The sequence below is a fragment of the Sinocyclocheilus grahami genome, unplaced genomic scaffold, assembly GCF_001515645.1.
Source record: "Sinocyclocheilus grahami isolate Dianchi unplaced genomic scaffold, SAMN03320097.WGS_v1.1 scaffold1002.1, whole genome shotgun sequence".
In the NCBI taxonomy this organism is placed as follows: Eukaryota; Metazoa; Chordata; class Actinopteri; order Cypriniformes; family Cyprinidae; genus Sinocyclocheilus; species Sinocyclocheilus grahami.
The window spans coordinates 346,758-359,989 of NW_015506181.1; the positions used below are offsets into that span (position 1 = coordinate 346,758).

Below are 13,232 nucleotides of genomic sequence, written 5' to 3' on the forward strand. Positions count from 1 at the left end.
TGAGAGAATAAACACTCCCGTGGGTGGGGGGGGGGGGGGGGGTGATGCCATCAGCAAAACAGCATTGTCATGATGTAATTTTACTGCAACTTCATAGTTCAGACTTCAAATTGCATCCTTTGAATGCAAGCCATTGAGATTAATGGAAAGGTTAATTGACTTTTTTCTCTGGGTATTATAAACCTTTTTGTGTTTATACTTAAAGAAATTGCCAGTGGGGTTAGAAAAATAAACTTTATTAAAGACATATTCTCTAAAAAATAATTGATACATTTATCTTGTTTTAAGCATGTTATGATATTTAATAGATACTGATAAAGAACATTTTTGCTGTCTTTGATACTGCAAGGTGTGAGAAGAGAAAGGAACAGCTGAAGGAAAGAGTGAGAGCAGAGGGCGGGTGAAATATTTCAGATAGACTTCTGAGTGAGTTCTGTAGGGGAAAGGTGTGTTTGGAGAACAGACAGAGGGGAGCTTTGTGTACCTCTCTCAGACAGGTCAGCTCTCTCTCTCTCTCTCTCTCTCTCTCTCTCCCAGCCTTCCTTCTTTCCCTCGTTCTTTCATTCTGGGTGCACAGAGCTCCTTTGCAGGCCGTATATGATGCTATCACTACTGTGCTGTGTTCTGCTGCTCTTTCTGAGTCAGGTAAGAGCCACCAATTCCATTCTCTCTTAACAGTCAAAGCTTGACTATAACCAATAGCATCATTGTCTGCCCATAACCCATATAACTGCCTAGCTGGCCTGAAAGTTAAACCTTGGCTTTGAGGTTCTATACTTTTTGGGATGTTAACTGTACATTGATGGCATGCATCTGTAATTGTAGTTGATTGCTTATTAATATTAGCACGTAAAGACCCCATAAAATCAGAAAACTTTTTAGTTCACATCAAAGCTGTGCTGGTGTTCTTGTCTTTTAGAAGAACTTTTTAGAAGATGTCAAAGTGCTTATGACAGGTCAGGTTCCGAGTGATGTAATGGCAGATTGTCTGCTGTTTAAAACCTTGAGATGATGTGGCCTGAGAAATGGCATTTTAATAAAACATCTCTTTAAAGCGAAACCTCCTCAGAGATGTTTACAAGATATTCATGAGTTTGCATTGGCATGTAGGTTCCTATTGTTATTTCGGTTTCACAAAATGAGCTCATTCTGTAAACCTTGACAGAAAGACTTCAGATTTTTGTTTTGACCTCTGGTGACCCTGGAAGTACTTGTGTGAAAGAGAGGGGCCTGCAGTGAACCCTACGGTACAGAAATGATATAGCTCATATGATAAACACAACTAATCTACAAAATAAATCATGTCTTTTAATATTCAAAATACAGCTTTTAAACTGTTACTATAATTACTAAAAAATAGTAGTAACAATATGTTAGTACATTTATTATGTTTCTGCTTACTATCTGGTTAACTAAATTATTGTCATTTGCACTGATGTTTATAACACATGACTGACTGTGTAGATTTTTTCTCATCTGGGGGCTGTTTCATAAAACAAGTTTCCCAAATAAGCCAGGTTTATTTATTGTCAGTTGATTTGGTTCAAAATAAGTCAGACTAATTGAAATAAGCCTGGCTTATTTGGTAAACTTGCCCCTGGTTTGTAATATTTAATACTGAATCACCCTTACACTTTGGCAAGGCTTTTGGAGGTAATTTACCCAAGTGAAAGTAAAAAAAGATCACCTGAAGAAAGTAAACTGATATGCTCATGTGGTACTTAAAAGCAAGAAAATGAAAGACGGGGGGTGCATACAGTATATGGGCTATTTATTTGCTGCCTGCAGAGCGTCAACACTATAAATGCAGCTGGGTCTGTTGATGTTTTTCTTCCATAAGGCGCTTAAACAGAAGTGCAGTCAGTAGAGCTGTGTGAAGGGGACGCTTGTTGGCATCAGGGTTGGATTTTGCCTCTGCCAAGCTTTGCATGTGGATTTGCTGCTAAACTCACTGAAAGAGCCAGAGAATTATAGTAACACAGTGCTTAAAGTGAAAGGTGGGAAGGAGGAGAGTGGGAATAGAGGAGGGGTTCTTTATCACACAATATTAACAACTAATATAAACAAATCTAATTGGTTATAATCTTAGAGAACAATTCTCACTATTAACTAGTTGCTTATTAGCAAGCATATTACTTGCATAATGGCTGTGTATTAGTACTTATAAAGCACATTTTAATGTCTTATTCTGCACATATTTTAGATCCCCATACCTAAACTTAACAACTACTTTACTAACTATTAATAAGAAGCAAATTAAGAGTTTATTGAGGCAACATTCGTAGTTAATATTTAGTTACAATTGTAAGAATTGGTCCCCAAACTAAAGTGTGACTAAAAACATTCTTGAGCTGTTGGTCAGTAATTACAAAACCCGAGGAAGCACATTTAAAATGCAATCCATATCCTCATCCCTTTAGGAGCAGTCTATAAACCAATGACACACATCAGTTTAAAAGGATGGTTAATGTACATTTTGTCATCATTTACTCAACCTCATTTCATTCTAAACATGTATGAATTTGTGGTTTATTCTTCTGTGAATCTGAGTAATGCGTTGTGTCATCATGTTCATGATCAGATGTAGGCCTACCACTAATGCCATCGTTTGCATATATTTTTAGTTTGAAGAAGATGCAATGGAATATGTCTTGAATAAATGGTGCCAGTTCATGTTTAAAGCAATAGAGTAGATGAATTATGTGCATCTAAAATGGATACCTCAAAAGACCTCAAATTTGGTTGTTGGCTCAACTTTGATTGTTGAATGGGAAAAATGAAACGGCTTAAACATACTTTATCAGTAGAAGTCTATATCAAATGTATAACCTACCCTGAAAGCAGTGACAAGGCCATATAATGGGCAGGGTGGCACTGGCCCACCCAGATGATGGGTCAACCCCATCAAAGCTGGCATGAATGTAGGCTATATGTGGAGAAAAAACAATGCTGTAAAATTAACAGTTGTTGTGCATATCAAATTTTACAAGTGTATTTTTGGAATATTTTTGTGACAGTTTTCGCTTGGATCTAGAGAGTCTGCTATTACGCAGCATGTGGCACAGTTGCTGATTCGTGCAGATAATTTGTCCACATTGTTCGGATTTGTCTCTCATTTAGAGTGATATGGCTCGTTTCCACTGAGCGGTACGGTTCGGTACAGTACATTACAGTGCGCAATTATTTCTGTTTCCACTGTCAGAAGTTGTGAATGGTCCCAAAATAGCGAACCGTACCACTTTTTTGGTACCCTTACGTTGGGGTACCTAGCACAGTGGTTCACAACCCTGGTCCTGCAGGCACCCCAACACTGCACATTTTGCATGTCTCCTTTCTCTGACACACCAATTTCAGGTCTTGGAGTCTACTAATGAGCTGATGACCTGAATCAGGTGTGTTTGATTAAGGAGACATGCAAAATGTGCAGTGTTGGGGTGCCTCCAGGACCAGGGTTGGGAACCACTGACCTAGCACAGCAAAGGGTACCAAAACTCACTGCAGAACATGGATTCTAAGGCAGTTGAGGAACTGGTTGCGTGATACAAGGGTATAAAGCGTCCTTCCCTCGTTCCGCTTTGCTGTCCATGAGTGTTGGGCTTATTTACATCAGAGTGCGCAAACAGAAAAAAAATATAACCGTGTATTTTATATTTTCACAGACAATAGCTGTTTCTCAATATGTGTTCTTGTCTGTTCTTGTGGATTTGTGAAATGTCATTGCCCAAAACCCAGCGTAATTTTCTAAATATTACTGTTATTGTGTCATGAAATATAGTTCCCTATCGATACTTCACTCGTACTGCATCGCTAGACATTTATGGGAAAAACTCTTTTTTCTCCAAGGACTGAAGACTTATTCAATCACGCAGTGTAACTGCATGGCCATTGGTTCGTGCAGTGGTTATAAAACAAACCAATGGTTCGGCAGCGATGCTGCACGAGCCTATGACGGTGAAGCCCGCCAGAATGGGCGGGGCCGTCTGGCTATATAAGCAAGGCATTTCGCCATAGGATCTCAGAGCAATTCTCCTTCAGCGACGACGATCTTCCTTTGCTGACCTTCAGGACTTGAAGCTTGCGCCAGCCCAGATCCCGCGCGCCTCACCCCTGCCAAGCAGAGAGGATTCTCCCATTCTCTTTCAGCACGCAGACCATCGTCCCTCGGCTGATGCGAGCGACATGGTCTCGTTCAGTCCCGTAGCGAACAAGCTATTAGATGACAGCATGTCTCTAATAGCATCAGACGCGGAGGAGATGTCGGGCTCTATTGCTGCCCCCGCCCCTTCATCGTCTGCCGAGCCCAGTGACTCTAAGCCAGGGATGGATGCCGAACTTTTCCGCATCCTCTCTAAGGCAGTTGAGGAACTGGGATTGGAGTGGTCTACACCGGAGGAGTCCACTGGACGAATGGTCCCTACCGGGGCGCCGCCAGGCCCCTCGTCAGCGAGCCTCTCCATTTTTCCCGGAGGTCCATGATGAGATTACGAAGTCGTGGCGTGCTCCCTACTTGGCCCGCCTTCGCTCTAACTCTTCTTCTGCTCTCTCCTCAGTAGACGGCGCTGAAGAAAAGGGTTGCGAGAGGATGCCTCCTCTCGACGAGGCAGTGGCTGCACATTTTTGCCTGCCCACTGCCATTGGATGGAAAGCGAAGGTCGCTCACACCTCCAAACCTTGCAGGATGACTTCTGCCCTCGCTGGATGAGCGTATTCCTCCGCCGGGCAGGCCGCCTCAGCTCTACACACCATGGCTGTGCTCCAGGTCTTTCAGGTCAAACTCCTCCAGGCCCTGGATGAGTCAGGACCCGATGTCGCAGCTTTCAGGGAGCTGTGCAGCGCTACAGACCTGGCTCTAAGGGCTACCAAGGCCACAGCGCAGGCCATAGGGAGGTCAATGGCCAATCTAGTGGTGCTGGATCGCCAATTATGGCTAAACCTCACCAAGATTAAGGAGGCTGACAAGGTTCCCTTTCTCGACTCCCCGGTCTCCCCCACGGGGCTGTTTGGACCTGCCATCGAGGGATTTGCAGAGCAATTCACCGCAGTTTAGAAGTTGTCCCAGGCCATGCGACACTTCTTGCCGAAATGCTCCAGCTCTGCAACGGCCACCAGTCGCCCCAAGCCTGCTCCAGCACAGCAGACAGCTAAAGCTGTGCCGTCGCCCGCTCAGCCTGCTCAAAAGCCTGAGCCCCGACAGTGCTCCCGCTCGGCCAGACGCTATCCCTTTCCAAAGCGCCAAGGCCCCCAGCCCAGACTGAACTTGGACCCTGTCCAAGAACGTCTTCCTGAACCTCTGGAAAGGAAGAGGAAGGGGCAAAGTCTCGCAAGCACTGGACCACCCCCTCAAGCACTCCGTTCAGTTCTGGGTGCAAGTGGCAGTATGTTTGTTCCAGAAATTGTTGTGAATCACGGGCCCGTTCTAAAAGCGCCCTCACACATATCCGCATGCCCTCATGAAACAGCCGTTTAGAATGGCTACACTGAAGCAGATCCTCTCACAAATCCGCCCAGGGGACTGGTTCTTTTCACTAGATCTGAAAGATGCTTACTTTCACATCCAGATAGCCCTCCATCACAGATGATTCTTGAGATTCGCTTTCGAGGGAGTGGCTTATCAATTCACGGTCCTGCCCTTCGGGCTGTCTCTGGCTCCCCGCACATTTGCAAAGTGCATTGACGTGGCTCTTTCCCCTCTGAGACAGATGGGAATCCGTATCCTGAATTACCTCGACAACAGGCTCGTTTTAGCACAGTCGGAGGCAGAGCTAATAGCCCACAGGTCGCTCCTCCTCAGCCACTTAGAGCAACTAGGACTCAGGATCAATTTTGCCAAGAGCACTCTGTCCCCCAGTCAGCGAACTTCGTTCCTGGGGGCAGTTTTCGATTCAGTCCACATGAGGGCGATAGTCACTTCAGAATTGGAGCCTCCTACCCTCTCAAAAAGTTTCAAAAGATGTTGGGCCTCATGGCCTCTGCATCACCGGTACTTCAGTTGGGCCTGTTCAGAATGAGACCCTTTCAGTACTGGTTGAAACCTCTAATTCCGCCCCATGACCTCCTTTCTCAGGCGAACCGAACAATCTGGCACCCCCAGCCCGAGCTGTGGGCACTGCACCTATGGGCTCTCAACGGGAATCAGTAGATCTCCCAGAGAGCATCCTGAATATGATCTCAAAGGCTAGAGCCCCATCTACGAGACGCCTCTATGCCCTTAAGTGGTCGACTTTCTCCACCTGGTGCGAAACCCGTGGTGAGGACCCAATAACATGTGACATATCGGTGATATTGTCCTACTTACAAGAGCTGTTGGACCAGGTCCACTCCCCTTCCAGGCTCAAAGTCTATGTGGCAGCTATAGCAACTTCTCATGCTCCTATAGCTGGATAATCGGTGGGCCGGAACAACCTTGTTGTCTGTTTCCTGAGGGGATCCAGGAGGCTCCATCCGCCCCGGCCCCTCACGGTCCCTACATGGGATCTACCCACGGTCCTGAGAGCCCACAAAGGCTCCCCCTTTGAGCTACTCCAGTCTGCGAGCTTAAAAACACTGTCACTGAAGACCGCTCTGCTGCTGGCGCTAGCATCGGTTAAGCGAGTAGGTGACTTGCAGGGTCTCTCGGTAAGCCCTGTCTGTCTTGAGTTTGGGCCCAACGACTCCAAAGTCGTCCTAAAGCCAAGACATGGGTATGTCTCTACCTGCTACCTGTGCCACCAACCCCCATACCGGTTACTTTTAGACGAAACCTACGCTCCCTTTCCCCCTCCCATCTTTCCTCCGTTGTATCCTCCTCTCTTCCCTCACCTACCCATTTTTCATCTCTGGATGTGAATGCAGCAACTGACACTTTATGCTCTACTTTAACCTCTTGTCTAGATGATATTTGTCCTCTCTCCTCCAGGCCAGCACGGGCTGCCCCCTCGAACTCCTGGTTATCCGATGTTCTTCGTGAACATCGGACCAAACTCAGGGCAGCTGAGAGGAAATGGTGCAAGTTAGGGCACTGAGAATTTACATAGAGTAAATGTCTGCCTGACTCTTCAGGAACACTCTTGGCCCTATTACTAAGTGCTGAGGTTGTACATACGACCGTTGGAACGATTATCTGAAGGCTGGGCTGACCTCAGTGAGTTCAGCCCTCTTGCCTCCTGCAGGACTCACCGACTCGGTGTCATCACTTCAGTCTAATTGACCTGAGATTCTATGGTGAAATGCCCGCTTATATAGCCAGATGGCCCCGCCCATTCTGGTGGGATTCACCGCCATAGGCTTGTGCAGCACCGCTGCCGAGGCATTGGTTCGTTTTATAAGCACTGCACGAACCATTGGCCGTGCAGTTACACTGCGTGATTGAATAAGTCTTCTGTCCTCTGAGAAAAAGGAGTTTTTCCCATAAGCGTCTAGCAACGCAGTACTCGTTCCCGTATCTCAGGGAATCGAGGTTACGAAAGTAACCAAGTACGTTTTAAGAGTTTTTCAGGCGAGAATGTAATTGTTTAAAACTCAAATCTGTGGTTTATTTATAAAGATAGCACCTATTTGAAAATTTGCTATGCCAATTTCGGAGCTCCAGGCGATCACCGGGTGCTCAGTGCTTATGTATCTGTATAGAACAGCCTTAGCTCGGCTAGTCCTTCTGACATTTGCCGCTGGCTCTGACGTCTCTGTAGTGATTAAACACGAGATATAATTAGTTTTGGGTAGGCTATATTTAACAGGCATTCGTGGTCTCATGAATCTATTATTTATTCCTGGTCATACCGTTTTGGCTGAGCACAAAGTTATGTATATATAAACTTTATATATTTATTTTGAACTTTACCATTGTACAGTGCTGACTTTGTAGCATACGTTTGTCTGAATTGTTTGCTTTTGTTATTATTTCCTCTTATATAAGCCTCTTATACTTTGTACTTATACTTTTATAATGACTATTATTGTTCATTAAAACTGACATATTACAAAAAAAGTCAGAGTTGTGCTTATTGTCGCGCTTTATCGTCGATCGCTACTTTCCGACATACACCACACCTATCAAGAAGGGTACTATTGGCAGTGGAAACGCAAGCTGGATCAGGGTTACTCGTACCAAATCGTACTGTACTGAACTGTACCGTACTGTACCGCTCACTGGAAATGAGCCAATAGTTTCTTCTACAATAACAACATATTCTTGAGAATCAGTAAATCGTTTCTGCAAGATTCAGTGTGTGGCATACAATACAACGAAAGCACTGTGACACTCCAACCACAAATATAACTGGGAGAGAAGCTCAGCTGTTTTAGTAGCAAGCTATAGTTTACAACTAGTGGTGCAATGCAAAGATTGCTGTTTTTTAAGGTCACGTTTGTGTTATTTTACTGCAAGTGGATGTAAACAACCACACTGTCATCCTAGTGTATCGGTTCATCTAAAAAAAACTCTCTCTCTCTCTCTCTCTATATATATATATATACATCCTTTCTCATATGTAGCTTTCGGAAAGGTAGATTCATTCTGGTGAATTGGTTTGTTTGGGCAGTTCTTGTAAATTAACAAATTCCAAAAAGAAGTTTCAAGTCCATATACCTATGTGGTCTCTTTTTTTGTATCAGTATGCCTCTGTTACATAAATTAAATTAAATAAATTAGTTAGTGTTCTAATTTTTTATAATATATATTTAGTGTAAATGTATTATATGTATAAAAATGTATAGTATAACATGTATTCAATATATTTATCTTTAAGTTTTATGTTGTCATTCTAATTTGGATTATTAATTAAAAAACCCACATTGATCAAATAACTATGCTCTAAACGCATTAAAAGTGCATGCCAAGGAAATGAAAACCAAAGAATAAGAGCATGATACTAGTGATTCTTTCACAAATAACTACAAATGGGCTCACAGAGGTGATATCTTTTATTCCTTATTTTCTTTTTGCATGTATTGCAGGGTGCTGATAGCAGCCAGAAGCTGCGGGAAGCGACGGGCCTGGTGGAGAGGAAGCAGTTCTGTAGTTGGCCGTGTAAATGTGGCGTCCGGCCGCTGTGTGCCCCTGGTGTCAGCTCCATCTTGGATGGCTGCGGCTGCTGCAAAACCTGTGCACGGCAGATTGGGAAATCATGCAATGAGAGGGACGTCTGTGACCCTCACAAAAGCATGTACTGTGACTTTTCCAAAGACCAGCCACGTTATGAAGTTGGCGTCTGTGCTTGTGAGTGAGCGTTTTATGAAAACCCTAGGTGGTTGTTACAATCAACATCACAGCTTCTAAAAAATAAGAACATTTAGTTTAGAAGCTAAATTGTTTTTACAGAATACAGTGGTGTAATGAGAATCCTCACACATGATATTATATATGCAGGGAGATAGATAGATAGATAGATAGATTTTCTTTATCAGATAGAGTTTTATGTAAATTGTGGCCATATTGTACTAACTGCCTCATTTTAATTTAGTTAAGAGGATTTTTTAACCTCATGACCATATCTTAAATTAAGTTTTATTTTTTGCACGTAATAGTCAATCCTGCATATTTTTGCAGACATGATGGGGGTTGGTTGTGACCTGAATGGGGCTCACTATGATAACGGACAGGCCTTCCAACCCAGCTCATTCTACAAGTGCACTTGCATTGCTGGAGCCATCGGCTGCACTCCTGCCTTCATCCAAAAGCCGGCTGGAATGTTGAGTTCCTCTGCTCTCCAGGGCAGCTTGCCAGCAGGACTCAAGAGCAATCAAAGCCCCAAACACCAGCAGGACACCACCTACAGGACCATGTCAGGTGAATACTACCCTGTGTGAGACATATAAATAAAAAAAATAAAAATAAAAAAAGCATTCATAATGCATTACATAATTTGAATATTCTGAGATAATAATTCTCTCCATCAGGGTTTGATTAGATGGAAACATGTTAGCATTTGATTTTATTGTTAAATTTTATTTTTGACCACCCACACAGGTTTAGTTACATTAGCAGCTGCTCTCCAGGGCAGCTTGCCAGCAGGACTCAAGAGCAATCAAAACCCCAAACACCAGCAGGACACCACCTACAGGACCATGTCAGGTGAATACTACCCTGTGTGAGACATAAAAATAAAAAAAGCATTCATAATGCATTACATAATTTGAATATTCTGAGATAATAATTCTCTCCATCAGGGTTTGATTAGATGGAAACATGTTAGCATTTGATTTTATTGTTAAATTTTATTTTTGACCACCCACACAGGTTTAGTTACATTAGCAGAAACAAAAATTATTTTAGAGATGAAGAGGGTTATTACTAGGGATGTAACAATTCACTCAACTCAACTCAAAAGCAATATGATTGACGATACTGGTTTCACAATATTTTCTCACTTCTTTTTTTTTTTTTTACAAAATGAGATTTAAAGGGGTCATATGATACTATTTTAAAGATCATTATTTTGTGTATTTGGTGTAACAGAATATGTTGACATGCTTTAACATTCAAAAAACACATTATTTTTCAAATACTGTACATTATTGTAGGTCCTCTATGCAGGGGCGGATTTAGTGAATTGGGGGCCCCAGGCAAAATATAGGAATGGGGCCCTATACATTTGCACACATTTTCCTAGATCAACCTTGAGGTTCCATTTTGTTGTTTTCAGCGTAAGCCTGTATGCAAAGGCTGTCTAATTCAAAACTTTAAAATACATTTATTTTTATTTTTAGTTGTTTTAACTACCAATTTAAATAAAACTGAAAAAATAATGAAAAGGCAATTATACATTTAAACACCTAAAATACATATATCAAGAGCATGCTCACAGATGAAAACAAAACAGCGTTGGATGAAGTGGATTAAAGCCCTGCACGGGTCTCAAATATAGGCCATCTTTTTTCCCCTTTTCCCAAAAAGCTTATACTACTGTTTCAGCTTTTAAAATTTTAAATAAAACTGAAAAAATAATGAAAAGGCAATTATACATTTAAACACCTAAAATACATATATCAAGAGCATGCTCACAGATGAAAACAAAACAGCGTTGGATGAAGTGGATTAAAGCCCTGCACGGGTCTCAAATATAGGCCGTCTTTTTTCCCCTTTTCCCAAAAAAGCTTATACTACTGTTTCAGCTATTAAAATAGTTCAGTTTTGTATGTAATGGAAAAGTGATTATATTTCGTTTTGTTTTTTATAAAGTAAATTTAGAAAAACATTTGGAGTATTTTTTGTTCGTTAAATGTAAGTTTTTTTTGTTTTGTTTTTTTTAAGTAAAGGCCAGCGGCAGACTAGCCATTACCATTCAAATTGCGTAAATTGAAATTGCGAATTGAAAATGGGGACGGAATCGCGGAATGTGACGAAATGAATGGCGCAGATGTGCGTTTCGTTTGCTAGTTTGCTATTTAAGCACGCGCAATGCTCGCGGTAGTCGTCTGTAGTAGCTAAATAGTATTTTTGCCATTTAATATTCATATTCACCAGTCCATATCGCGGTTTGATTGAAGTGTACTGAATTGCATTTGATTTGTTCATTCAATATTTGACGAATTCCGTGGCATTGCTCGTACACCGTAAACTTCTGTTGTGTAGCATTTTGAATGTAAAAAAATTAAAGGGTTTGTTTAATTTTCATTGGAATAAAAGATAGATTAATGTTTTCGCCTTCATTTGATTACCAGAAAAATGAAAATACACAACACAGAATTTCTAAAAATAAGTAAATAAAATAAAAATTTCATAGGGCCCTATTAAGAAAGCGCAGAATTTGGGGCCCTAAGAATTAAATTTTTGTTAATTTTAATAGGCCTAAATTGCTGTTAAATTAAACAAGTTTCATGATTTTAATTAATTAGACATGTTTTTTGTTGAAATTTAATATAATCATCCAGAAAAGAAAAAAAACTGAATCCAGACAAATTTAAACGGAAAAATGTTTTTGGGAAAAAATTAAACTTAGGCTAATTTGGGAAAAATAAAACAGATTTATAGGGCCCAACAAATATCATGCATCTGAAGCTATAATTTTAATACCTAGCAACAGTGCATATTATATAGGGCCTATTTTAATTTTTTTTAAATGGCGCTCACTCGTTTTTCTGAAAGACCCAAGAAGGACCATGCACACTTTCCACACAGGCACACTTCATGTTTGGTTGAAATAATCCTTAAGCATGTAAATTTATAATTTCCTTCAGTTTAATTTAAATGTGCAATTAAAATAAATAAAAATAAATGTATGTTTTAAAGTTTAGAATTAGACAGCCTTGCGTTGTGTAGACAATTGCATAGTGAAAATTACCCCAACGCACCCCCTAGTGTCCAACCTACTCTAATACTATTATAACCTGTTTAAATGTGAACAAGGGATTTACAACATTAAAGAAATCCTTTATTTATAACATGTACATGAAAAATCTAAAAGATTAGACACAACTATGGGACACGGTCGTGCAGCAGCGAGCAACAGTGAAAGGAACCTCAAGGTTGTAAATGTGTGAAATTGTATAGGGCCCCATTCCTGTATTTTGCCTGGGGCCCCCAAATCATTAAATCCGCCCTGGCTCTGATACGGTCACTGAAGCTGATTACGGCCACTCAATTCTTGTGTTTATGTTTTTATATAGTCTATGGTTTATTCCAGCCGCGCCACGCACGTTTCTGAAGCGGCTCTCTTTGCTGCTTCTGTAAAGATACACGCATAAGCCTCCTTTGAATAAATATAGCCAAAATCTGTCAAAATCCGTTGCCATGACTTATCGCGAGAGGCAAAAGGTTACGTTTCAGCCGCATAACCTTGGTTAATGGAAACGGCGTCATTTCGCAATACTTTTTTATCGACATTCAGAAAATATCGCCAAAGTTTTCCGCAAATCTGTAATGGAAACGCACCTAGTAAGTTGATCATAGCCCGTTTGATCAATTTAGCCTTCTCAAATCATAAGGACTTGCCTAAAATAAAATCTATATATAAAATAGTTCAAGTATATCACAATGTTAGTTTAAATGTTTAACCTATATAAATGTGCGCTGTTAGGCCAATAGTTTGTGTGGAGAGTGGAAGCTGAAGCGCGCTCTGCAGGACACGGAGGCGCCAGCGGGATCACTTGCATTTTTTCTAACGATGCAGACCTCCATTCTTCTTCAGCACTAGTTTTGAATGTAAAATCTGGACTTCGTTCTTGAAGGAGGCACTTTCTCTATGGCTCTTTTTTGCAAAAGGGAGAGGATTTCTAAAAACCAGGCTTTCCCTCCTTCCGCAGGTCAGGATCGGCCA

General features: G+C 41.5%; 1 protein-coding gene and 1 long non-coding RNA gene across 2 annotated transcripts in view; one reads left to right on the forward strand and one right to left on the reverse strand.

Annotated features, from left to right (window-relative positions):
• LOC107565465 (uncharacterized) overlaps positions 1–1,963 on the reverse strand; it is a 24,497-nt gene extending 22,534 nt beyond the window's left edge. The window contains exon 1 of the long non-coding RNA XR_001606378.1: positions 1,953–1,963. This is a non-coding gene — a long non-coding RNA (uncharacterized lncRNA). The remainder of the gene's footprint in view (positions 1–1,952) is intronic.
• The window catches only part of ccn6 (cellular communication network factor 6), a 26,248-nt gene continuing 13,613 nt past the window's right edge, over positions 598–13,232 (forward strand). The window contains exons 1-3 of the mRNA XM_016250707.1: positions 598–645; positions 8,932–9,193; positions 9,524–9,763. Coding sequence (XP_016106193.1) covers positions 598–645; positions 8,932–9,193; positions 9,524–9,763 — 550 coding nt within the window. The remainder of the gene's footprint in view (positions 646–8,931; positions 9,194–9,523; positions 9,764–13,232) is intronic.